This window comes from Thalassophryne amazonica, chromosome 21 (assembly GCF_902500255.1).
Source record: "Thalassophryne amazonica chromosome 21, fThaAma1.1, whole genome shotgun sequence".
NCBI classification, from domain to species: Eukaryota; Metazoa; Chordata; class Actinopteri; order Batrachoidiformes; family Batrachoididae; genus Thalassophryne; species Thalassophryne amazonica.
In genome coordinates, this window is record NC_047123.1 from 13,532,852 (window position 1) to 13,559,245 (window position 26,394).

A 26,394-nucleotide genomic window follows, 5' to 3' on the forward strand; every position below is an offset into this window, starting at 1 on the left:
CTTGGCCTGCCGGTACCTGTCAGCTGCCTCCGGAGTCCCACCTGCCAACAAAGACAAGTAGGACTTCTTCAGCTTGATGGCATCCCTTATCTCCGGCGTCCATTCGGAGACAACAGTGAGAGACCTCTCCCCAACCTGAAGGCGTAGGGATGCAACCCTCTCGTTCACCGGGGTGAACTCCAACACATGGCAACTGAGCTGGGGAGCAATGAGCAATGCCCGCCCGCCACCTCTCCACGTGGGCAACACCAAACAAACTGGAGCGCCCAGCCCCTCTACAGGAGTTGGGTACCAGAGCCCAAGCTGTGCGTGGAGGTGAGCCTGACTATCCCTAGTCGGTACCTCTCAACCTCCCTCACAAGCTCAGGCTCCTTCCCCCTCAGTGAGGTGACATTCCACGTCCCGACAGCTAGAGGCTGTAAGCATGGACTGGGTCGCCGGGCCACCTGCCTTCAGCCGTCACCCAGTCCTCTCTGCACCCAACCCCCATGGCCCCCTCTGCAGGTGGTGAACCCACAGGAGAGCGAGCCCATGGGCTAAGGCCTGACCACCAAATGCTCGCACGCGAGCCCCAACCCCAGGTCTGGCTCCAGGGTGGGGCCCCGGTTCTGCCATACCGGTCGACGTCTTAGTCCTTGATATTATACTGGTCATGGTAGCTTCTGAACTGCCCTTCGTCTGATCTGTTTGCCATGGGAGACCCTACCAGGGGCACAAAGCCCTGACAACATAGCTCCTAGGATCATCCGTGTACGCAAACTCCCCCACCAATATAAGGTGGCAGTTCAAGTTCATCATTTCTATTTAAAAAGGGAAAAAAGCTCCATCATTTATATTTAAAAAGGGAAAAAAGTTGCCTGACTTATGGGCCTTTCACACCACACGCTCCCCATCTCCCCTTGCATTGGCTATGTCGGATGCATCAGATGCCACAAGGGGGGGCAGAGATTTCTATGCCATTATATGACTTTTCCAAAGTCCAAAAAAGCAGGACAATCGCCATCTTGGGTTTTTGTCTGCCAGGACCACACACACACAAAAAAAATCTGGACAAAAAAAACAGTAATAGTGTAATAATGTAATAGTGTAATGTGTCACCCTGCTGGGAGAAGCTTTTATCAGTGACTTTTTGAAGCCAAGAGAGGATTAATCAGAATGTGGGTTCGATCAGACTGTGACAACAGGCAGAGCCACACAGAGCAGCCGGGGTTCAGGCCACATTCCTGCTCAGAGCGAAACACCGCAGCTGAGGTGATGGAGCAGACCCACCCAATCTGAAATTCCTCACTTTTGGATATATACAAGCACCCAGTTTGCAGAAATTTGCAGAACTAAGCACCGGAGCTTAGTTCTGCAAATTTGTCTGAGGTGAGAATAATTTTAAATTAAAACGTGACGTTACTGCATTGCTGAAGTTTTAATGCTCGTGTGACGGCCCCCTGCGGCCATCCTAATGTGGTTGTTGTATCATTGTCTACCTCAGAACCTCAGAACACACAACACACATATTTAATGTGTGTTGTGTGTTCTGAGGTCCTGGCCACCAGGAGGCGATGGTGTTGTCTTCTGCCTTGGGCTTTAAAAGGAGGGGCTTTTGTCTTCTGTGGGTGCGCTCTGCTTCTTCCTCCTCCAGATCGCCGGTTGGAGAGCTGCCATGGGCCTATTTGTTATAGGTTTTAAAAGCCTGTCTGCTCCCATGTGTGCCTCACTTTTTGTTGCGGCTTTTGAGCCAGGCTGTAAACAGCTCTGCTACCATTAGTTTAGCCTTTAAGCTTTTTGCATTTTTGCAAAATCACAGTCAAGCTTTGTGAACGTTTTACAACCCGAAATCCAATGAAGTTGGGATGTTGTGTAAAATGTAAATAAAAAGAATACAATGATTTGCAAATCCTCTTCAACCTATATTCAATTGAATATACCACAAAGACAAGATATTTAATGCTCAAACTGACAAACTTAATTGTTTTTGTGCAAATACTTTATACCCAACCATGACAATGGGTATTCAATTGAATTCAAGTGGAATACAAATGAACTATAACAGCAGAGGATTTGCAAATCATTGTATTCTGTTGCTGTGACAGACTGGCGTCCTGTCCTGGGTGTACCCTACCTTGTGCTCTATGACTGCTGGGATAGGCTCCAGCCCCCCGCGATTGAAGCGGTTGAAGATATGTGTGTGTGCGTTTGTGTGTGTGTGTATTCTGTTGCAAATTGGGAATCATTAGTGAGAACCATATTAATAGTGATATTGAGTCCCTTTTTTTCCTGTGGTAATGATCTTACCCGTTTCTCTGCAGTTCAGATGTCATTGTATGTTTGGTGTCATCTATATATAGCTTGATAAATCATGTCGCCACTTTAGGAAAGTCACAAACAGAAGTGGGCCTCATACTAAGCCCTGCAGAATACCAGTGATGACATGTCAGCCAACATCTTCAATAAGCTGGGGTGGAGCTTATCAGGTCCTTGTGACTTTGCAGCTGTAGTTTATGAAGCTTCTAATTCACCTGTTCTTTGGAGATCAGTCAAAAATGTGAGGTGTCAGGCTATTGCCAGGTGGTTCCACAGTAAACACACAGCTGACAAAATTGGACACAACATATGCCTTGGCACAGTGGTGTAGTAGTTATTACTGATACACAGTAAAAAGGACGTAGAATCGCTTCCCATCTGGGCCTTTCTGTGTAGAGTTTGCATGTTCTCCCCGTGTTTCTGTGGGTTCTTTCTGGGTGCTCTAGTCCTAGCACATCCAAAGACATGCAGATTAGGTGAATTGGAAACTTTAAAATTTACCGTAGGTGTGTGTGAGTGTGTGAATGATTTTGTCTGTCTGTATATGGTCCTGTGATACAATGGTATCCTGTGCAGGGTGTAGCCCACCTCTCACCCTATGTCTGCTGGTATAGGCTCCAGCCTCCCGTGACCCTTGACTGGAGTAAGCAGGTATATAAAATTAATATGGCTTGGTTGCATCAATGTGCGCCATTCCCCCAGTGGGCTGCGACAGGTCTGGGATATTGGAATATACCTTGGTCCTAGATTTAACATATAGCCAGAATTTCCTTACTTCATGCTTAGCTGATTTTGCAATGCAGAGTTCTGTATCCTTCTGAGCTCTTTGTGACATGACCTTTACTTGATTTCTGAGATAATATTTCTGGTATTTTTGTCACATTTGGTTTCTGGAAACTGTTGCCATTCTTGGTGATTTTTTTCTTGATTGTCCTCAAGTCACGATGGGCAAGGCCAGTGGAGGCCAGTAACTCCAGCTGGCCTCCACTGAATCCTCCAGAATCAGTTATGATCGTCAGAAAACCTCACTCCTCAATTGCAAAAGACCCTCTGGCCAGAGCACATTAGTTTTAGCCTCCTGGAGAGAGTGTGCACCTCCCATACTGGAGATTGTGAGTTTGCGTCCCGAGGGTGGCGGGACGGAGTGAAAATAAACATACACAGAGGTTATACTGGTGCCATGACCTGGATGGGAGTGAGGGTTTAGGGGGGTGAGTTTGACTGAGTAGCCTCTGTGTGCATGCGTGTGTATGACTTTGATCATGGTGAAACCGGGGAAAGCTGACATTTGCAATTTAGTATGCTTATGTATTTGATTTTTTCACTTCCAATCCCGATACCTGATCTGCTGATACCAATACTATTCTGATACCAGAGGTCTGTTTGCTTTAACATTATTTTTATCATTGTTGATTTTATATGAGGATATTTTGTATTCCCAGTTATACAGCTTCATGATTAAGTGCTTAGAGGAGGATTTTCTTAAAAAGAAGACGTGAAAGTTCAGCTACAATTTGCCAGAAGGTAGATCTAAGATGTAAGCCTAGATTTGATGTTTTGGTGAAAGAATAAAGTACTTATATTTATTTTTTTAAGACTTTTATAGACTTATTTTTATAGACTTAAAAGAGAAAAGACAACACTCTCTCTCTCTCTCTCTCTCTTAATTCAATTTCAACAGAGCTTTATTGATGTTTACATTGTCAAAGCAAGTGTTAAGAGTAAAAATTAAAAATGAAGTCCTCTCTCTCTCTCTCTTTCTGTCTCTCTCTCTCTGTTGCTCTCTTGATCGCTCTCACTCACTGTTTCCTAATTCAATGTTTTGTTGCTAAGTGCAAACTTGGAACATTTTGGAAACATGAAACCTTTCAACTGTAAAATAAATTGTAAATTTTGAAATGTATCATCAGATACACACTCTCTGGATTAAATCTGGATTAATACTGAAGGATTTTGATAGAGTTTTTTCCCATTCTGTGAATAGACATGTTGTCTAGTGAAGCACCTAATTTTTATGTCACATTTTCAGCAATAATTCAGTTCATTTTTCGGAAAATCTGTGCTTGGCGGCACAGCCATTTTGAATTCGAGAGCTGGGTGGAAATTTCCCACCCATAGTGGCTAGAACACTGCTCCCCAACTGCGGAAGAGACCGCTCTCAAACAGCTCGGTTTCAGTTCAGAAACTTTCCCCTCCCTCCTCACGCTCAGCAGCAAACAGAGTAGAGAGCCAGCAGCACTTGAGAGGCTTCACAGACATGGAATTACATTTGTATTGGAAGGCGATACCAATACTGGATTGGATCGCCCCATCCTTAATTTTGGGTCAGCGATATATGTTGCAAAAACAGAAAGTTGATAGGACAAATTCTTTGAGAAATTTGTGATTTTGGCTAATCAGTAAACAATGGACATGGTGCTTGCAATGCACCATGGGAATTCAGGGTTTTGAGATTTTAAATGTTGTTACTGTGTTTCATGTTAGTTTAATAGTGTTGTTAGGGTTATTGATTTGTGTTTTTTAGTTCAATCAGTTGTCAGTTTAGTTATGTTGCTATTTCCATGAGTGACTTAAATGTCATGAATGAAATGCTTTTAATGTCTTCTGCCACCATCTCCGCTTGTCATTGTCAAATTAAAACAGACAAAGCTGTGCATGTGTACATGCATGCGTGCAGTTTTGACCTTGCACAAACTGCACAGAGCTGACATTTGCCATTTGGTATATTTATTTACTTTGGGTCAAGGATGAACAGTGCCAAAACCGAACATTATTATGTTTGGAGAAGCCACATATATTAGCTAACAATTTGAAACATTGTTAGCATAGCTAGTAACTGAAAACATTGAACAATGAACATTGATATTTACATTCTGGACTCACATGCCAATCCAACAGGGGCGGTAAATCATCTATATATTAAAAGCATGGGTGTGTGTGTGATTTTATGTAGTAAGTTCAATGTAAGTACATAATATGTTAAAAATACATGGATGACACAAGAAAGTGAATACACTTATTTACTTTGTGATTAATTTAAAAATGAAATGACAAAATAGAAGTAAAAATAATAACAATAATAATATGAGTGAAGTGACGCACAGCAGCACAAAGTTTGCTCACAGTACACTTGTCCCAAACAGGAAGTGCCAAATTGCCCACAGTGAAATAGGAAATGTCAAATGTTGAACACTTCCTGGATTGAGAATAGATGAGATCTCATGGGATCTCACAGGAATTCAGTGGTGAGTTGAGACTGAAACAGGAAGTGCCAAATTTTGAGTCCACAGTGAAACAGGAAATGTCAAATGTTGAACACTTCCTGGATTGACAATAGACAAGATCTTGTGGGATCTCGCGGGAAATCAGTGGTTGCCTTACATCACGTGTTTGTCTTGTGGTTTTAGATACAGCAGCTGATTAATGCTCTGTTGGCTTATATGAGATGTTACTTTATTCCTCCTCTGTTCTGTATAAAAGCTCTAGACCTCACTATGGTTCTGTTGTGTAGCTGTGGTGGAGTAAAGACTCCACCACAGCTACATGGTGACTGTAAGAAACCCAGTGTGCAGTTGGCATGGTGACAGCAGGAATGTCAACCAGAGCTCTTGCTCGTGTATTGAATGTTCATGTCTCTACCATAAGCCGTCTCCAAAGTCGTTTCAGAGAATTTGGCAGTACATCCAACCAGCCTCACAACCACAGACCACGTGTAACCACACCAGCCCAGGACCTCCACATCCAGCATGTTCACCTCCAAGATTGTCTGAGACCAGCCACTCGGACAGCTGCTGAAACAATCGGTTTGCATAACCAAAGAATTTCTGCACAAACTGTCAGAAACCGTCTCAGGGAAGCTCATCTGCATGCTCGTCGTCCTCATCGGGGTCTCGACCTGACTCCAGTTTGTCATCGTAACCGATTTGAGTGGGCAAATGCTCACATTTGCTGGCGTTTGGCATGTTGGAGAGGTGTTCTCTTCACGGATGATGCGAAGGAGATGTGTTGCACTGCATGAGGCAAATGGTGGTCACACCAGATACTGACTGGTATCCCCCCCCCAATAAAACAAAACTGCACCTTTCAGAGTGGCCTTTTATTGTGGACAGTCTAAGGCACACCTGTGCACTAATCATGGTGTCTAATCAGCATCTTGGTATGGCACACCTGTGAGGTGGGATGGATTATCTCAGCAAAGGAGAAGTGCTCACTATCACAGATTTAGACTGGTTTGTGAACAATATTTGACGGAAATGGTGATATTGTGTATGTGGAAAATGTTTTAGATCTTTGAGTTCATCTCATACAAAATGGGAGCAAAACCAAAAGTGTTGCGTTTATATTTTTGTTGAGTATAAATACATTAAAACAGTAAATTAACATTAAGAAATTATGTAATTAACAGGAAGTAAAAGGGCTGAGTTCCTCTTCAAAAAAAACTGTTGAGGTCGATGGTTCTAAAAACATTCTGTACTCACGTGCCATTCCAACTCATTATAAAAAATTTGCACAATTTAATGAAAAATGTCAGCTACCAATTTTATAAACACTACCCAATCTATAGCCCATGGCAATGCAGTTCTATAATTATTATTTTTTAATTGAAGAATTATTCTGACAAACAGCTGTTTACTGAAATTTAACAGTGGGACAGTACTATAAATTTTTCACAGTATTAAGTTGTTGTATGTCTCAGTAGGCACACTGCAGCATAATTGTACAGCAACACTGTAGAATAACAGTGAAAAGCTTCCAAATGTCACTGATAGCAGGTTAATGTTAGTGGGGAATCCTGCAACACGATCTCAGATAAGCGGTTGAAGATGAGAAGATGATAGGGGAATTTTTTTTCTCTCCCTCTCGCACTGCTGCTGCTTCAACAGACCCATTCAAAGCACATTGCCCTTCGGTTCAACAGTCAGAATGATTCACACTGTTACTAAAAAAATGGTCCTGTCAGCCTAAAAATAATTTTTCCATTTTTGTTTTGTTTTATTGCAGACAGCAGGGGTGGTGGGCCAAGCAGTTAGTGTGCTTGTAACCAGTATGAGGTATTCCAATTTCAAGGCCACTCTTGCCTCTTCTTCGTGTAATGTGGAGTTGTGTTAGCAAAGGCATCCGGGGTAAAACTTGTGCCAAATCAATATGCGGATCCACTTTGCATCTGTTGTGGCAGCCTGAGTGAAAATAAGGGAGAAGTTGAAGGGACTTTTATTTAGTCCCACAGAGAATACATAGTTATAAAAAAAAAAGCCTGTGGATGGGCTATTTTTGTTTTGCAGAATCCACAAAACCCCTCCCCAACAGAGTAAATGGGCATTTTTTGTGAGGTACTTTACATTCTTCTTTATGGACATTTCTGCACAGAGTGAAAATAGAAAACATCTCAGTGGAAATGGCGAGTGATTTTATTTGACATTTATTTTATACTATATAAAATTTTCCTTCATATTACTATTACTATGACAACTATTACTATTGTGACCAAATGAATGCATTTCTAGCAGCAAAACAGTTCATCCACATGAATTTTCAAAAAAGATTGAAAAATTGAAAGGCTTCAGCTGCCCCACCCTTAACCGGAGTAAGCAGGTTTAGGAAATGGACCAATGAATGGATTTGAAGAATTCTCTAAATATGCTTTTTTTTTCTTTTTTTTAGATTTACAGCCAACATATTTCTACATAGTGTTCATGACACGTATGACATATATGACATATATTCTGAAATCTGAGATTGTTCTCATCATGTTGATATACAACATGAGTAAAACAAACAAAGAAAAAAACTCAAAATGGGAATTACTGAAAGTATGGTAAAATCTAGAAAGTACCCCTGGACCCTAAATGGTAAAACAATCCCGCTACATTTATCATGTCATCATGAACCTGACACATTACATATTAAATTAAATTTTATCGGCGACGAGTTAGAGCTGATAAAACTGATTATTTTCGACTGTATTTATATATGTGGACATATAGGATATAAATGGGCTGCATTTATTTAGTGCTTTTCCATCTGCATCAGATGGTCAAAGTGCTTTACAATAATGCCTCACATTCACACCGATGTCAGTGTGTTGCCATATAAGGCACTCACTACACACTAGCCATTTATACAAATTTTCCAAAGATGAATGAAGTCCACCAAGCATTTAGTGGATCATTACAATGTGATCAGTGGCTCTCAGGTAGTTTAAAGTCGAAAGTACCCTTGAAATTTCAGCCTACAAAAATGTCTCCTCTTACCTGCTTTCAGGAAGCCAGTACCATCAAAATAGGTGCCCATTTCAGTTGAAACAAAGCATCTTCCAACAATATGGCTGGAGCTGGGTCTGTCCATGTTCAAATTAAAATCCTCAAGGACGGGTTCAGGACGTCCTAGGCAAAGGCATTTAAAAAATTACAAGAGAGTAAAAGCAAAAATAAGTTCTTTATACCATTGTATAAAGAACTTATAACTTAGAACTCTCTCACTTTCCCTCTCTCCCCCTCACAAACACACGCACAAACACACAACTAAATGAGGAATGACAATTAATTATTGGTAATATATTTTAATACATAAATACAAAACAACTCAATTACCTGTACTTCTTGCCTTAGTGCTCACAGGACCTCCAACCATCTTCAAATTGCGAATACATCCATTAATGCTGTACAGAATCTGGAAAGATTTTTTTTTTTTAAATACCCCGAAATCCAAAATCTTTCGCAATTATTGGCAGAAGTGTACTATATAATTCCAGCCAGAAAAACAAGATTGACTGAAGTGACATTCACTGGATGGGGGATAAAAAAAAAAAAAAAAAAAAAAATCTGTTGGATTTGCATAATCTAAATATGTAGCACGGTATGACCAGTTCCCTATATATTAAATACACTTTCTTGAATGTGAGTCAACATATGAACCACTATATCAATTATTGTTATGTATTGGTTTTGGTTTATATCTACTAAATTTGACAGGCATGGGCACCACATTTATCAATAAAAGCTTTAAGCAACTGATTTAAAGTGAATGTGGACTTACAACCAGCTTGGGAACCCTTGCCACCTATTGTTGATGCATGACATCAGCTGGCTATTGCCATACCAAAATATTTTCTGATAACATTAGACATGTATCAGGGCTCCACGTCCCCAGCTTGGGCGGCTAGCTCAGCTTCCTTAGATGGAGCAAAAAAGTGTACACACAATCAAACTGTATCCAAAAACATTAAATCAGAGCAATGACACCCGGTCCCTTCTGTTATTGAAAAGAAAAAAAACAAAAAAACTGCTGCAGAGCCATCCTTTACATCATGTTCAATTTTTACCTCAACTCACACAAAACATATAAAAACAAATCAACTGGCTGCCTACTTTAACAAGTATTTCAATGTTTATAAACATCAAAAACTTGATATAGCCAGAATGAGAGACTTTGGTAGTTCACATACATGGTATTCACAGCGCTTTATTTTTTTCCACATTTTGTTGTGTTACAGCCATATTCCAAAATTGATTTTTTTTTTCCCCTCAAAATTCCACACACAAAATACTGTGAATACTTTCCAGATGCCCTTTAGGTATTGGGCTGTACCTCTTACTTTAACAGAAAACATTGTTTTGTTTTGCTGTTTTTTGTTTACACAAATTATCACAAAAACAGACTGAATTATGAATGTCAAAATGCACTGAGAAGTGCTCATTCTATTGTGAACTGATTTGTATTGAGAACAGATTATGCTACATTGATTGCACATGATCAGAATGTGTTCAACTGACAATTTTCTTCTGTAACTACTTCAGAAACTTTTCTTATGTGTCTCATGGATAACATTATGATCTTTGGACACATTGTGGCAATGTGCAAGCAATGTACATATTAAAATCACACATCTTTTTTTCCAGTGTTCAGAGGAAAGGCATGAAGCCCCCTTATTGAAAATGGACTATGGAAACAATGTTATTTTGGTATGTAAAAACTCAAGACTTTTCATTTATTTATTGATTTATTTTACCAGTCCTATTCGCTTAGTGGTGTAATTCTGTGGTAGTCCACCAACATACAGCATTCCCACAACATCGAGCAAGTCAGCCTAGAAAGGAAAAAAGCGCATCTTATTTTACAATCAATTATGACAATAAAAATTATACTTACTCAAATTTGCAACATGAAAAGGAAATACTGCCAAAAATAAAATCTCACACGCTCTTATTACAGTTGTGGTTGGAAGTGTACATACACTCATCATTGGTATGAATGTATTCATCATAAATGACACCAAAATAATAAGAATTGGGTACACTGGTTTGAATTTATTTTTGATCTTCTCTCATCCACACAGGCAATGCTGAAGGCCCATTAACTCCTTGTTAGCCATCATGATTAACTAAAAGTGGTAGTTTGCCTTTGATAGCATAAAAAGGATGTGTTTGACAGCACTGATTGAACAATGGGAAAGTCCAAAGAACTTAGGGAAACTGAGGAAGCAGAACTGTAGATTTAAACAAATTGAGAGGGTCTCTTGGAGCCATTTTTAAAGATTCTGAGATCATCAGTTCACACAATAAGCAAAATCAGCATTATCAACACGCATGCACTGCAACCTTGTCAAATCTTTCAGTAAAAGTTCACACATACCCACTTTAGTAAACAAAGCATGGAAGCCGTTCGATTTAGGGCTTTGAACCAGACTTTTTCCAACTGCTTTGTTTCAAACAGAAACAGCATTTTAACATTTCTTGTCTTGGGTTCCACCCCAAAATTGACATTCCCGAACCATAACAACAAAAATAAATTAATAAATAATTTCCTGAACTGTTTCATAACATTGCATGTCAGCTGTGGGCCACTGAAAAACCACTGTAAATGTCATACCTGGATGTAGCATTGTAATGCTCCCATGAAAAACGGAGAACTTTCCAAAACGGGACACTGAGCAAAGTAAAGCTTCTTAAGAGAAAGAGAGTCAGGTGATTAACCTGAAATACATTTATTGTGTACTTAAAGGGAAGCATTGTGTTTTGTGTATTTTTAAAAGACATGGAACTGTGATGATCTCCACCTCACAGAGAAGCCTGGGGTACCAAAATAATGGATCGAGCGCTAACCCACTGCTGCCCATTGACTGGCTCAGCAACAAAGCAAAAGCTATATTCTCACGCGACCATTCATACAGTTCTGACTGTTTCAAATATTAAAACATTTACCATGTAACTATGTAGTCAAATTCATCATCGCAGCCTGTCCATAAGACTGTTATGCTAGGTAGGCTAGGTAGTGTATTTTAATGATGACTTCTGAGATGGTCTGCGTGGGTTTCTCTTTGAACATTTACTGCTGTCATCTTATGCAGCAACCGAGCATTCTGCGTAATGTAGTTTACAACACTACCACCATCTAACAACACATCACCTCCCTTTGAAGAAGAAATAACATTTCTTTTTTTAACAACTCACATTTTTTTTTTACAACTTAATAAACAAAACTTTTATTCACAACCACAACTGGTCAACTTTAGCATTTTCCATTGACACAAGGTGTGCTGATCTTCATGGGCTTTGCCATTTTGGGTTTCTGTGCAGCCTTGGCAGAGATATTTGCACTTGGGGCAGTAGGTTTCTTAGCTGCCTGCTTTGCCTTCTTTGCTTCCTTGGCAGCCCTGACTGACTTCAGGATAGTTTGAAAAGTAATCTGTTACTACAACGTGGTTTTTACCATTGCAGTCAAACAGATCTACTTCCACACTTTAAAAAAATGGTCCGGTTCTGATTGCTGTTGAGGTCGATACGTCCAACATATTTCACATTGTTCTTTCACTTGACATAGAAAGTGATGACATCATCATGTCAACATATTTTTCATCAAGTCTCTCTTGCCTGTCCACTGCTCTGGACAGATCATCTGGAACATAGATGTACTTTCCAGGTGTGTATGTCATCTTCACATCATATTGCTGTAGCCTTATCAGCATGTGTTGTATCCTCATTGGACAAGCAACCAAGGGTTTGTGGTCACTTTCCACTTCAACTCTACTGATGGAAGCATATGCAACTGGTTGCCATGTCTCCTCATACAACCCCTGGCAAAAATTATGGAATCACCGGCCTCGGAGGATGTTCATTCAGTTGTTTAATTTTGTAGAAAAAAAGCAGATCACAGACATGACACAAAACTAAAGTCATTTCAAATGGCAACTTTCTGGCTTTAAGAAACACTATAAGAAATCAAGAAAAAAATATTATGGCAGTCAGTAATGGTTACTTTTTTAGACCAAGCAGAGGAAAAAAATATGGAATCACTCAATTCTGAGGAAAGAATTATGGAATCACCCTGTAAATTTTCATCCTCAAAACTAACACCTGCATCAAATCAGATCTGCTCGTTGACATTGACCCTATGCCATGACATTGACCCTACGTGTCTTCTTGCAAGGAATGTTTTCGCAGTTTTTGCTCTATGGCAAGATGCATTATCATCTTGAAAAATGATTTCATCATCCCCAAACATCCTTTCAATTGTCCAAAATATCAACGTAAACTTGTGCATTTATTGATGATGTAATGACAGCCATCTCCCCAGTGCCTTTACCTGACATGCAGCCCCATATCATCAATGACTGTGGAAATTTACATGTTCTCTTCAGGCAGTCATCTTTATAAATCTCATTGGAACGGCACCAAACAAAAGTTCCAGCATCATCACCTTGCCCAATGCAGATTCGAGATTCATCACTGAATATGACTTTCATCCAGTCCACGATTGCTTTTCCTTAGCCCATTGTAACCTTGTTTTTTTTCTGTTTAGGTGTTAATGATGGCTTTCGTTTAGCTTTTCTGTATGTAAATCCAATTTCCTTTAGGCGGTTTCTTACAGTTCGGTCACAGACGTTGACTCCAGTTTCCTCCCATTCGTTCCTCATTTGTTTTGTTGTACATTTTTCGATTTTTGAGACATACTGCTTTAAGTTTTCTGTCTTGACGCTTTGATGTCTTCCTTGGTCTACCAGTTTGTTTGCCTTTAACAACCTTCTCATGTTGTTTGTATTTGGTCCAGAGTTTAGACACAGCTGACTGTGAACAACCAACATCTTTTGCAGCATTGCGTGATGATTTACTCTCTTTTAAGAGTTTGATAATCCTCTCCTTTGTTTCAATTGACATATCTCGTGTTGGAGCCATGATTCATGTCAGTCCACTTGGTGCAACAGCTCTCCAAGGTGTGTTCACTCCTTTTTAGATGCAGACTAACGAGCAGATCTGATATGATGCAGGTGTTAGTTTTGGGGATGAAAATTTACAGGGTGATTCCATAATTTTTTCCTCAGAATTGAGTAATTCCATATTTTTTTCCTCTGCTTGCTCTAAAAAAGTAACCATTACTGACTGCCACAATCTTTTTTCTTGATTTCTTATAGTGTTTCTTAAAGCCAGAAAGTTGCCATTTGAAATGACTTTAGTTTTGTGTCATGTCTGTGATCTGCTTTTTTTCTACAAAATTAAACAACTGAATGAACATCCTCCGAGGCCGGTGATTCCATAATTTTTGCCAGGGGTTGTACATTTGCAGAGCAGCAGCTCCTAAGCCATGTTGAGAAGCGTCTGTAGAGAGTCCTGTGCTCCTCTTTGGGTCGTAGAACCTCAATACTGGCTCTGTTGTATGTTTTTCAGTGTCTGATAGCAATTACCTTGCTCATGTTGCCACAGCAACTCATTATTTATTATTATATAATTTATAATTATTATTATTATAAGCATTCTAAGTGGTGCTGTTATTGTCAGGTTCAGCCCCGGCTCAAGGTCTAGGTCAGCGTTTACTGCATAATTTCCTTGGTGGTTTTCTGGCTTTACTTTTCATGTGTTTATTCTTTATCTTGTCAATTAAATATAGCGCCAAATCACAACAAACAGTTGCCCCAAGGCACTTTATATTGTAAGGCAAGGCCATACAATAATTACGTAAAAACCCCAATGGTCAAAACGACCCCCTGTGAGCAAGCACTTGGCAACAGTGGGAAGGAAAAACTCCCTTTTAACAGGAAGAAACCTCCAGCAGAACCAGGCTCAGGGAGGGGCAGTCTTCTGCTGGGACTGGTTGGGGCTGAGGGAGAGAACCAGGAAAAAGACATGCTGTGGAGGGGAGCAGAGATCAATCACTAATGATTAAATGCAGAGTGGTGCATACAGAGCAAAAAGAGAAAGAAACACTCAGTGCATCATGGGAACCCCCCAGCAGTCTAAGTCTATAGCAGCATAACTAAGGGATGGTTCAGGGTCACCAGATCCAGCCCTAACCATAAGCTTTAGCAAAAAGGAAAGTTTTAAGCCTAATCTTAAAAGTAGAGAGGGTGTCTGTCTCCCTGATCCAAATTTGGAGCTGGTTCCACAAAGTTACACACCGATTCAATGTTAATTTTAGTGACCTCCGATTGGCGTAACCGGGTGTCATTACGGCCGACGTGAATTACAATCTTACCAAATTTACGCTTAGCCTTAGCCAGCAGTTTCAAATTTCCTTCAATGTCGCCTGCTCTGGCCCCCGGAAGACAATTGACTATGGTTGCTGGTGTCGCTAACTTCACATTTCTCATAACAGAGTTGCCAATAACCAGAGTTTGTTCCTCGGCGGGTGTGTCGCCGAGTGGGGAAAAATGGTTAAAAATGTGAACGGGTTGGCGGTGTACACGGGGCTTCTGTTTAGGGCTACGCTTCCTCCTCACAGTCACCCAGTCGGCCTGCTTTCCCGGCTGCTCGGGATCTGCCAGAGGGAAACTAACGGCGGCTAAGCTACTGTTATTCTGAGTTTGGTTCCATTTATCGCTTTTCTTTGTGCTATGCTTTAACCACAGGTATCATTCTTTGGTTATCATTTATTTTGCATTAATCTGGTTATTTATGGTCTTCTGTTAGTGTTTATGTATGGGTTTTATTTTCTGTTATCATTCAGTTATTCATTGCATTATTCTGCAGTCACCTGTTTTGTTTTGTTTTTTGTTCATCATTTATTCTCTGTTTAACCAATAGTTTGTTTTGCCATTTTTATTGTATTTACTTTTCTGTACCAGTCAGTATCAGTTCCGTTCTAGTTTTGGTTATAATCATTAGTTTTCTTGTTTTCCATTTTTTGACTCAGTTCTTAGGTTTGCCCCTTTTCTTTTGCTCACGTTAATTAGCTGTTTGTCTTGAGCACATCAGGTTTTTTACCGTTAGTTTTTTCTTACTTTCTCCTCTTGCTTTCCACCGCTTTGTTTTTCACTCACGCACACTCTTGCCTCTCTTCCCTCTTCTTTGACTCACTAAACCACACCTCTTTACAGAACCTTCCTTGCACCTGCTTCACATCACGCCCTGATTGCTCCCCTTAATTAAGCCTTCACAGCTCACTACCCGATTGTTGACTTAGTTCACTTTCTCGCCTTTCGTTCATGTCCTGCTTTGTAGTTACTGACCTTGCTTGTTTGCTCCGACCTCCACCTTGCCGAATCCTGAACTCCACCTGTATTTTGACTCTGCTTTATTTTTCGACACCGGCCTGTACCATGTCTGATACCTCTACCTCCATGTTTGACTACGTGTGTACCGAATCCAATGCCTAGTTTCTAGATAAAGCCTTTTATCAGAAACTAGGCATTACTAGTTTCTAGATGCCTGTACATGCCTGTGAGTCTGCATGTGTCTCCTAATAATTCCTCTGCCAAACCACCATGAATCCTGACAGTCATTGTGGACAATCTTTGGATGAACTTTGAAAAATTGGTTACCATTCCCAAGAAGTGTCTCAGCTTATCCTTGTTTTAAGGTCTGTCCAAAAAAAATGCCAGCCATGCTATGGCTGGCATTTTTTTTTTTTTTTTTTTTTTTGGCTCAGGACTCACGCTGTCTTTAGATACATCTCCAACAAAGGTAAGTGACTTGAAAAGCAAACTCACATTTGTCCTTGCTTAGTTCCAGATTCACTTTTCCTGTCTCATTAAGCACTTGTCTCAGTCGTGCATCATGGTGTTTCTTTGTTGATCTCCAGACAATAATATCATCCATCATCATTGTAACTCCAGGTATGTTTTCGAATATTGTATGTGTCGTCTTGTGGTAGACTTCTGGGGCTGACAAAATCCCATATGAAAGTTGAAGAAATCGGTATCGCCCCTTAGGTGTGTTAAAGGTGCACAGTCTTGGACTAGCCTCATCAAGCTTCATTTGCCAGAAACCTGAGGATTCATCAAGTTTACTGAACCACTTGGCACTGGCAAACTGTGACATTATCTGTCTGAAGCAAGTTTGCAATGTTCCGTTTTTTTTATTTTTGCAGTTCCACAAGTGAGCTCACCCAATCGGTTGGCTCATTTATTTTCTATGACATTTAGCTTTTCCAGGCAAGCTAGTTCATCTTTGTGTCTTTCTCTCAATGTAAATGGAACCTTTCTGAATGCATGCACTACTGGCATGACAGTCTCTTCGATATGTGTTTTGTGTTCATATGGTAGACAACCACTCACTCAAAAACATCTTTGTATTCTGTCATGAGTGCATGTTGATCATTGCTGATCTCTGAGGCAATAACAAACACTCTTTTGACAAGACTGAGTTTTTCACATGCAGATAAACTTTAGATTGGTTGCACTCGCTCTTCCACAATTGGCCACTGTGCCTTTAAGATGTGTCCCTTGTGCTTAGAAGTGGCGATACAGCTGCTTTTAACTGGTACACTTTTTAAGTTTCCAGAAACTGCTTCAAATTTTTGCATCACTGTGCCCAATTTGAGATTTTTTTGGCTCAATCTGAAAGGTGTTAAAATGTCCAGTGCATCCTCCCCATCACACGAAGAAAGAGTTGAGCTTGCATTTTCTCATCTCTTCCTCCATTTGCAGCCAGATATATTTAAAATCTCTGCTTGAAACATTTCCAGTTATCAGCAAGACTTCCACGGAACTTCATGGGTGAGGGTGGACTCAGACTTAGCTTTTCCACAGCGGAGTTTTACTGTGGAATTGGCCCTGACGCTGGCTCTGGCATGTTGCTACTCACTGCCGTTGCTACATTCTGCCATTAGCTTCTGCCGCTAGCATCAATTAGCTCACTCGTAGTCTCTGTTAGCTCGCCTTTTTGTTCAGCTCCAACTCACTCACAATTCGCTCAGTGGCATGCAGCCATCAGTTGCTCACCAGCAGGGGTGCCCAACCTTTTTTGAACCAAGATCTACTTTTAAAGTTGGCAGTGTATTGTGATCTACCAAGCCATATCGAACAGCATAATGTAGCACATTTATTGTGCACCAACATAATAAGACAATTTTCTGGCATAAAGCTAAAGTTTAAACAATAATAATACATTATTGAAGTAAAAGTGCATGGTGAAAAGAATAAGCACAAGTAAGACTGGCCTATAACAACACAACAACAAACAACCCAAATAATACAATGCCGAATTCAAGTTGGAAAAGTTCCCTACCTTATTGGTACTTCTTGCACTGAGAGGAGGCAGCTAGTCTCTTATAGTCCAGACATTAGGACCTAAGTGCCAGTCATAATCAGGCCACAAGGTGGTCAGTCATGGTGGATCTGTATTTTGACTTGATGACTTTTATACAACCCCTGGCAAAAATTATGGAATCACCGGCCTCGGAGGATGTCCATTCAGTTGTTTAATTTTGTAGAAAAAAGCAGATTACAGACATGACACAAAACTAAAGTCATTTCAAATGGCTACTTTCTGGCTTTAAGAAACACTATAAGAAATCAAGAAAAAAAGATTGTGGCAGTCAGTAATGGTTACTTTTTTAGACCAAGCAGAGGAAAAAAAATATGGAATCACTCAATTCTGAGGAAAGAATTATGGAATCACCCTGTAAATTTTCATCCCCCAAATTAACACCTGCATCAAATCAGATCTGCTCATTGACATTGACCCTATGCCATGACATTGACCCTATGTGTCTTTTTGCAAGGAATGTTTTTGCAGTTTTTGCTCTATGGCAAGATGCATTATCATTTTGAAAAATGATTTCATCATCCCCAAACATCCTTTCAATTGTCCAAAATATCAACATAAACTTGTGCATTTATTGATGATGTAATGACAGCCATTTTCCCAGTGCCTTTACCTGACATGCAGCCCCATATCATCAATGACTGTGGAAATTTACATGTTCTCTTCAGGCAGTCATCTTTATAAATCTCATTGGAACGGCACCAAACAAAAGTTCCAGCATCATCACCTTGCCCAATGCAGATTCGAGATTCATCACTGAATATGACTTTCATCCAGTCATCCACAGTCCACAATTGCTTTTCCTTAGCCCATTGTAACCTTGTTTTTTTCTGTTTAGGTGTTAATGATGGCTTTTGTTTAGCTTTTCTGTATGTAAATCCCATTTCCTTTAGGCGGTTTCTTACAGTTCGGTCACAGACGTTGACTCCAGTTTCCTCCCATTCGTTCCTCATTTGTTTTGTTGTACATTTTTCGATTTTTGAGACATACTGCTTTAAGTTTTCTGTCTTGACGCTTTGATGTCTTCCTTGGTCTACCAGTTGTTTATATTTGGTCCAGAGTTTAGACACAGCTGACTGTGAACAACCAACATCTTTTGCAACATTGCGTGATGATTTACTCTCTTTTAAGAGTTTGATAATCCTCTCCTTTGTTTCAATTGACATCTCTCGTGTTGGAGCCATGATTCATGTCAATCCACTTGGTGCAACAGCTCTCCAAGGTGTGTTCACTCCTTTTTACATGCAGACTAACGAGCAGATCTGATTTGATGCAGGTTTTAGTTTTGGGGATGAAAATTTACAGGGTGATTCCATAATTTTTTCCTCAGAATTGAGTGATTCCATATTTTTTTCCTCTGCTTGGTCTAAAAAAGTAACCGTTACTGACTGCCACAATCATTTTTTCTTGATTTCTTATAGTGTTTCTTAAAGCCAGAAAGTTGCCATTTGAAATGACTTTAGTTTTGTGTCATGTCTGTGATCTGCTTTTTTTCTACAAAATTAAACAACTGAATGAACATCCTCCGAGGCTGGTGATTCCATAATTTTTGCCAGGGGTTGTATAAATGGCATACAAAACCCAATAAAAAGATGGGGTGTCTTGTCTAAACTCAGGTAAGATAAGGTTCAAATAGCAATGTTGCAGGAATCCCACCTAGATAATTCTGAACATGCCAAGTTGAATAAGATGGGGTTTAAATCTGTGTATTTTTCTTCCCAGGAAGGTGAAGAGGAGTGACAATTTAATATGAAGTACCCTGCACTATGAACATATTGCAGAGTATAAAGACAAGGAATGTAGATTTGTTTTAATTACGGGAAAAATTTATGGCATCCTGATAATTCTCCTTCATGTCTATGCTCCATCGGGTAGCAACTGGTCCTTTTATAAACTTATACTTGATTTGGCAACAACAAAAAGTCAAGGGATATTGATATGTGTTGCGGATTTTAATGTTAAATTAAACCCAAAATTGGATTAATCAAATGGAAAATCTAACACAAAAAATACCAGTAAAAGAATCACAAATGTGATTGGGAATAGTGGATGTATGGAGGGATAGGAATCCAAGCTGTAATTACACGCACTACTCCCCTTCTTATAATGTATAATTGTGGATAGATTACTTTTTCATGTTTTAAAAAAAAATGCCCATAATATAGTAAGTTGTGAAATTGGCCTGAGCCCCATCTCAGACCACAGCCCCATCTATCTTCTTCTGACCTGGAAAACTACATCCATTCTCTGGAGGCTAAACACAACCTTATTAAACAGTACAATTATTAAAGAAAATATCAAAAATGAAATCAAAAGGTAGTTGGAAGAGAACTATAATAATACTTTGGGATGCTCTGAAGTTGGTGATCTGAGGAATGCTTTGAGCAGATCCTGGAGCCCATGTGTGCTTCAAGCAGATCCGCTTAAAGCACACCAGAGGAAGGTAAAGGAGATCTGTATTATGTACTCCAATACCGAAGGACAGTGGATCAAGCGAGGATAATGACAAGATGCAGCTGCCTTTCCTGTGAGGTCACTCTGCTGGACAACATCCTGTAAGTGCGCTGCCACCACACAAAACATCTTCTCATTTCTTCTTTATTTTTTCTCCTCCATGGAGCCACCCTAGGGTTTTATTCTTATTATTACATTATTTACAGGACTTTGCCTTCTGTGGCTATAGCCTGGGCCACAGCCTCTTTTCACATAATAGCATCTCAATTCTTAGTGATGGTCGATACCACCGATTTCCTTTCCGATTCAATACCAAGTAAATTTCAGGCTGGTATCGGCGATACCAATCTGATCTGATACTTTGTGCAAATACATCTAATGTGTATGGCAAATCTAAAAAGTAGTGTCTTTCAAATCACATCTTCATGAAGAATTACTTTGTCTTTGCATTCATCAAACATCTTTACAAAATGAGTCTGTCAGGTTTTTTTCTTCTTGGGAGTTTATATTTTGGTTCAAGAGCTCTCACAAATCCTTGGAAACTTTGGTCTTCTACTATGGACAGAGGATGGAGATCCTTTGCAATCATCTCTCCCAGGCATCTTGTGAGTGTTGCTGCTCTTGGGGAATCATCTTCAAATGATACGAGGTCTGTCCAAAAAAAGTAATGGCCCTTTTTATTTTTTTCAAAAACTATATGGATTTGAATCACGTGTGATTGCATCAGCCAAGCTTGAACCTTCGTGCGCATGCGTGAGTTTTTCCACGCCTGTCGGTTGCGTCATTCGCATGTGGGCAGGCTTTGAGTGAGCACTGGTCCACCCCTCCCGTCGGATTTCTTTTGTCTAAGAACTTGCTGAGAGACTGCTGCTTTGCTCCATAAAATTTTTTTCAGAAACTGTTAGAGACAGGCAGTTGGAAACCATTCGATAGATTCAGTTGGATATCGGTGAAGATTCTGTCGGCGTCACACGGATTATGGACTGTTAAAACCTTTTTAAAGACGGCCCACAGCGGCGGAGGGCGCGCGGCATGCCGAGCGGCCATTCAACAGGCTGGATCGACCAGATCATTTCTAAACAGAACGCTGTGTTAATCCAGGACATCATGTGACTACCACAGAAATGGCAACAGAGCTGGACATAGCACTTTTGCGGCACATTCCACTGTTACAGGAGATTTTGTAATGAAAGACGTGCGGAGGATTTCGCGCGTCGGCACAAAGCAGCTCAGGACAGGCAGCAAAAAAAACACCTCCGTGTTGGAAACCATTCAGAAGATTCAGACAGCTTTCGATGGCTTTCAGTCGAGTGAGTATCCGAGAAATTGTGTAACAGCTGGACATGCCCCAACATGTCCTGTGAGACTTCCAAGACGGAGGTGTTTTTTTGCTGTGCGTTGATCACTGCTGTAGTTGGAGTGATCCCCCAACTACATGAGGATCACACTCCTCAGCCTCCCCAATAAGGTCTATTCCAGAGTACTGGAGAGGAGAATTCGACCGATAGTCGAACCTCAGATTCAGGAGGAGCAGTGTGGTTTTCGTCCTGGTCGCGGCACACTGGACCAGCTTTATACCCTCCATCAGGTGCTCGAGGGTTCATGGCAGTTCGCCCAACCAGTCCACATGTGTTTTCTGGATCTGGAGAAGGCGTTCGACTGTGTCCCTCAAGGCACCCTGTGGGGGGTGCTCCGGGAGTATGGGGTCTGGAGTCCTTTGTTAAGGGCTATCCAGTCCCTGCACAACCGCAGCAAGAGCTTGGTCTACATTGCCGGTAGTAAGTCAAGCCTGTTTCTAGTGCACATTGGCCTCCACCAGGGCTGCCATTTGTCACCAGTTCTGTTCATTACCTTTACAGACAGAATTTCTAGGCGCAGTCAGGGTGTAGAGGGGGGGGTCGGACAATGTGGTTCTGTTGGCTTTGTCAAATCAGGACCTTCAGCGTGCACTGGAGCAGTTTGCAGCTGAGTGTGAAGCGTCCGGGAGGCCATGGTTCTTGACTGGAAAAAGGTGCTTTGCCCTCTTCAGGTCGGTGGAGTATCCTTGCCTCAAGTGGAGGAGTTTAAGTATCTCAGGGTCTTGTTCACGATGGAGCGTGAGATCGACAGACGGACTGGAGCACCATCTGCAGTGATGTGGTCACTATATCGGACCGTTGTAGCGAAGAGAGAGCTGAGCAGGGGGGCAAAGCTCTCGATTTACAGATCGATCTACATTCCGACCCTCACCTATGGTCATGAGATTTGGCTCATGACCGAAAGAACGGGCGGCCAAGATGAGTTTCCTCCACAGGGTGGCTGGGCGCTCCCTTAGAGATAGGGTGAGGAGCTCGGTCACTCGGGAGGAGATCAGAGTCGAGCCGCTGCTCCTCCTCGTTGAAAGCCAGCTGAGGTTGCTCGGGCATCTTTTTCAGATGTCCCCTGGACGCCTTGCTGGAGAGGTGTTCCGAGCATGTTTCATTGGGAGGAGGCCCCAGGGAAGACCCAGGACACGCTGGAGGGACTATGACTCGCAGCTGGCTTGGGAACGCCTCGGGGTTCCCCCGGAGGATCTTGGAGAGGTGTGTGTGGATTGGGAGGTCTGGGCGGCTTCGCTTGAGCTGCTGCCCCCGCAACCCGACCTCGGATGAAGGGAAGAAAATGGATGGATGGATGACTCCCCAGACCCTCCACACCACACTGACCCCACCTGGAGCAACTGGGTAACTACTCCCGTCTTCTCTTTGTGAATTATAGTTCACCATTCATCACCATCCTCCCCCATGGCCTCATGAGGAAACTACTGGATGTCGCTCTACCTCATTCCATATGTCTTTGGATTAAGGATTTTCTGTCAGATTTCTCACAGAGGTCAGGATTGGCTCTCACATATCCACAACTCTCACACTCAGCACCAGTTCACCTCAAGACTGCGTGCTGAGACTGCTGCTCTTCACCCTCTAAACTTCTGACTGTACCCGTATCCACACCAGCAACACCTTCATTAAGTATGTGGATGATTATCGGGATGAGGTGGAACCACTGACGGTGCGGTGTAATTCTACCAATTCTGCCAATAAGAATGGTCAAATATCCCATCAGAATTATGCCAGAAGCTTGCTGATGGCTACCAAAAGTGTGTGGTTCAGGTGCAGCTTGGTAGGAGACATTAAATTCAATATTTAGTGGGGGGTGATGTATATGTTTGGGCCTCACTCACTCACTCATCTTCAACTGCTTATTCCAATTAAGGGTCACGGGGCGCTGAAGCCTATCCCAGCAGTCATAGAGTGTGAGGCGGGCTTCACCCTAGACAGAATGCCAGTCTGTCACAGGGCCACATATAGACAAGCAAACACATTCACACCCACACGCATACCTGCAGCCAATTTAACGTTTCCAATCCGCCTAAACTGCGTGTCTTTGGATGTGGGAGGAAGCCGGAGCACCTGGAGGGAACCCACGCAAACAGGGCAAACATGCAAACTCCACACAGAAAGGCCACAGACGGGAATTGAACGCATGACCTTCTTGCTGTGAGTCAACAGTGCTAACCACTATGCCATAGTGCTGCTATATTTGAGCCTGTATGTGTAATTTTGGCCCTGTGTGGATTCTCGAATATCCAAAATAAATTCAAAGTTGTACACCCAATTCTTGTTTTTTAAAGTCATTAATGATGTATGCTATACCACCCTGGCAAAATAACAGTTCAAAGCCAAAAATCACATTGACATGCATGCCAACAAAGAGTGTATGGAAACATCTGACCACAACTGTATTTTCTTTTTTTTTTTTTAAGAAAGACTATTTAATTTTTGATTTTAGAAACTCTAAACATGATTCCTGTACACCTCAAGTGGGAAACTTTAAGAAGTAAAGATTGAATGGGAAAATTAAATGTGACATACTTTTTTTGGACTGATCATTTGTTTACTGTAGCGGCCATCAACCATGAGCAGACCTCTCTGCTTTACACGACTCACACGGATCTGAGGGGGCAGAGAACAAAAGTGGTTGGAGCTCCAGATTGAACACAAATTACACTGTCATAAATTGGAACGAGAAATGCAATCCTGATAATACAGTACTGATGTCTCAAAAGGACATACAAGAAGATGGATCATTTCACCAGATCTTCATGACAACCCAATGAAGTGGTTCTTGATTATGCAGGGCTTTGTATCACCCATCAACTGTTTCATGCAAATGTAACCACAACAGTCATCTAAACTGTGATGTGATGCTGTATCTCACTTACTGAGATTTACTAAAAATACATAAACTGTTATGTGTCGGACGCAGCTCGGAGAACCGACCAGCGTTTGAAGGACCCAGTATGAAATAAGCAGAGCACGGTACAAAGGCTAACTGAATTTAATACATAACAGTGATACAAAACATAAAAAAAGAAAGTGCGGTCTGGCGTGGTGCGCTCCCAGCAGCGCTAACGGTCCGGAGCCAGAAGCTGTTCGGACCCAAGGACCCCGCCGACACCCCCCAGGTGGCCGCAACAAACCGAGTCTGTGAAAGAAGGAACCATTATGTGAGTCCACACTCTACACACAGAGAGAACACTTAAAGGTGTACAAACAGCAAACACTTCCTGGCTTGATTACTAATCAGCTTCCCAACCTGCAGGCATGGAACATCCAGTTCACAAAACTCCACTGCAGTGGAAGCCGATACATGACTAACATACAGCTCAATATAAAAAGGTGTGAGGGACACCACATTTACTGACTGTATAACTGTTAGTCACAAAATCCAACGTACCTCAGGAAGTGTGCTGACGAGCGTGAGACCTCACCCCCTCCTCTTTCACAGACCGTGCATCAAACCCTGGACGTTCTCTGCATCCACTGATGATGAGATGGCTCCCGAGACGACGATCTCACCCGTCTGGTCACAAGGTCGAGTCTCTGGCAAATACACACTGTATGCTCCAGTCTTAAATGCCACCATGTTCCAATCCATATAGATGCACCTCAGCTGTGAGTCCTGACGAGCCGCAGGTGATCAGGGTGAGGTCCTGATAACCTCAGCAACACAGCCACTCAGTCCCAAATGCAAGCCACCTGGAAGGAAAAACAAAAGACAGAAACAAAAAGGCAGCCAGGCCCCCCAGCCATACAACATAAACATCATTAAAATTCACATTGTTTTGCAAAATGACTCAAATCGTGCAGTTACAAAATTCCAGTGTTCACGGGGAACTACGAGCTATGGCCTGCCAGAAAAACTTTTACTCATATTACAAAAACCTCAAATATAGTGCATCAGCACTTTCACTCCCATCTCCTTCCATTTCTGCATTTTTGTACCCATGTGCTGAAACATGCATAGCATTTGTTAGCACAGCTGAATATTTGTTAATCATGTAAAACAGCTTCACGATGAAGTATCATAGAGGAGGATTTTCTGGAAAAAAGTAGATTTGAAAATTCAGCAATGGTTTGTCAGATCTGTTTTGTTGTATATATATCTCTCTCTCACTCACACACACACACACACACACACACACACACACACACACACACACACACACACACACACACACACACACACACACACACACACACACACACACACACACACACACACACACACACACACACACACACACACACACACACACACCGTGACAGGAGCCATGCTGCTCTTCTAACACATTAAACATGCTGATGATGCATGTTCAACAATATTTCCCAGATGTGCCAATCTTGTACTAGAGAGTGAATAGGCATACCTAATAGTTTTCACAGCTTCCTTACCTTGTGCCAGTTCCCGTCATTGATGGAGAATGGGACACAGCCAGATATGTTTCCATGGCCGAGATCATAACCCAGGCAAACCTGTCCATTCTTGATCTATGTGCCAAAATAGGGACCGGTGAGACATAAAAGTTGTTGGAGCCCAAACCTTTTTGTTGCTTATTTTTTTTTTTTTTGCTCTATCAGCATTACTCCAACTAATAAAACAAATGTCTTGTTTTTCCTGGTAAGGCAGTCATACGTAGGTAGTGAGAATCCTGTTATAAGTGCCCAAAGAAACCAAAGAGGCCAGCACTCCCTTTTCAGAAAGAGGATTCAAGTCTACTCCCAAAGCCTTTGGAATATCTAAGTGACACCAAGATGTCTTTTTGAGCCCAACGCAGGATGGAGATGTCAAAAACCGTCTACACGCTAAT

The 26,394-nt window shown here is 41.4% G+C and overlaps 1 protein-coding gene across 4 annotated transcripts in view; it reads right to left on the bottom strand.

The window, feature by feature from the left end:
• lama2 (laminin, alpha 2) overlaps nucleotides 1-26,394 on the bottom strand; it is a 780,279-nt gene that overhangs the window by 12,377 nt on the left and 741,508 nt on the right. For all 4 annotated transcript variants that reach the window (XM_034162644.1, XM_034162643.1, XM_034162642.1 and 1 more), the window contains 5 exons: nucleotides 25,979-26,074; nucleotides 24,116-24,196; nucleotides 10,304-10,381; nucleotides 8,886-8,964; nucleotides 8,547-8,678 (listed from right to left, as the gene is read on the bottom strand). In XM_034162644.1, the coding sequence (XP_034018535.1) occupies nucleotides 8,547-8,678; nucleotides 8,886-8,964; nucleotides 10,304-10,381; nucleotides 24,116-24,196; nucleotides 25,979-26,074 (466 nt within the window). The remainder of the gene's footprint in view (nucleotides 1-8,546; nucleotides 8,679-8,885; nucleotides 8,965-10,303; nucleotides 10,382-24,115; nucleotides 24,197-25,978; nucleotides 26,075-26,394) is intronic.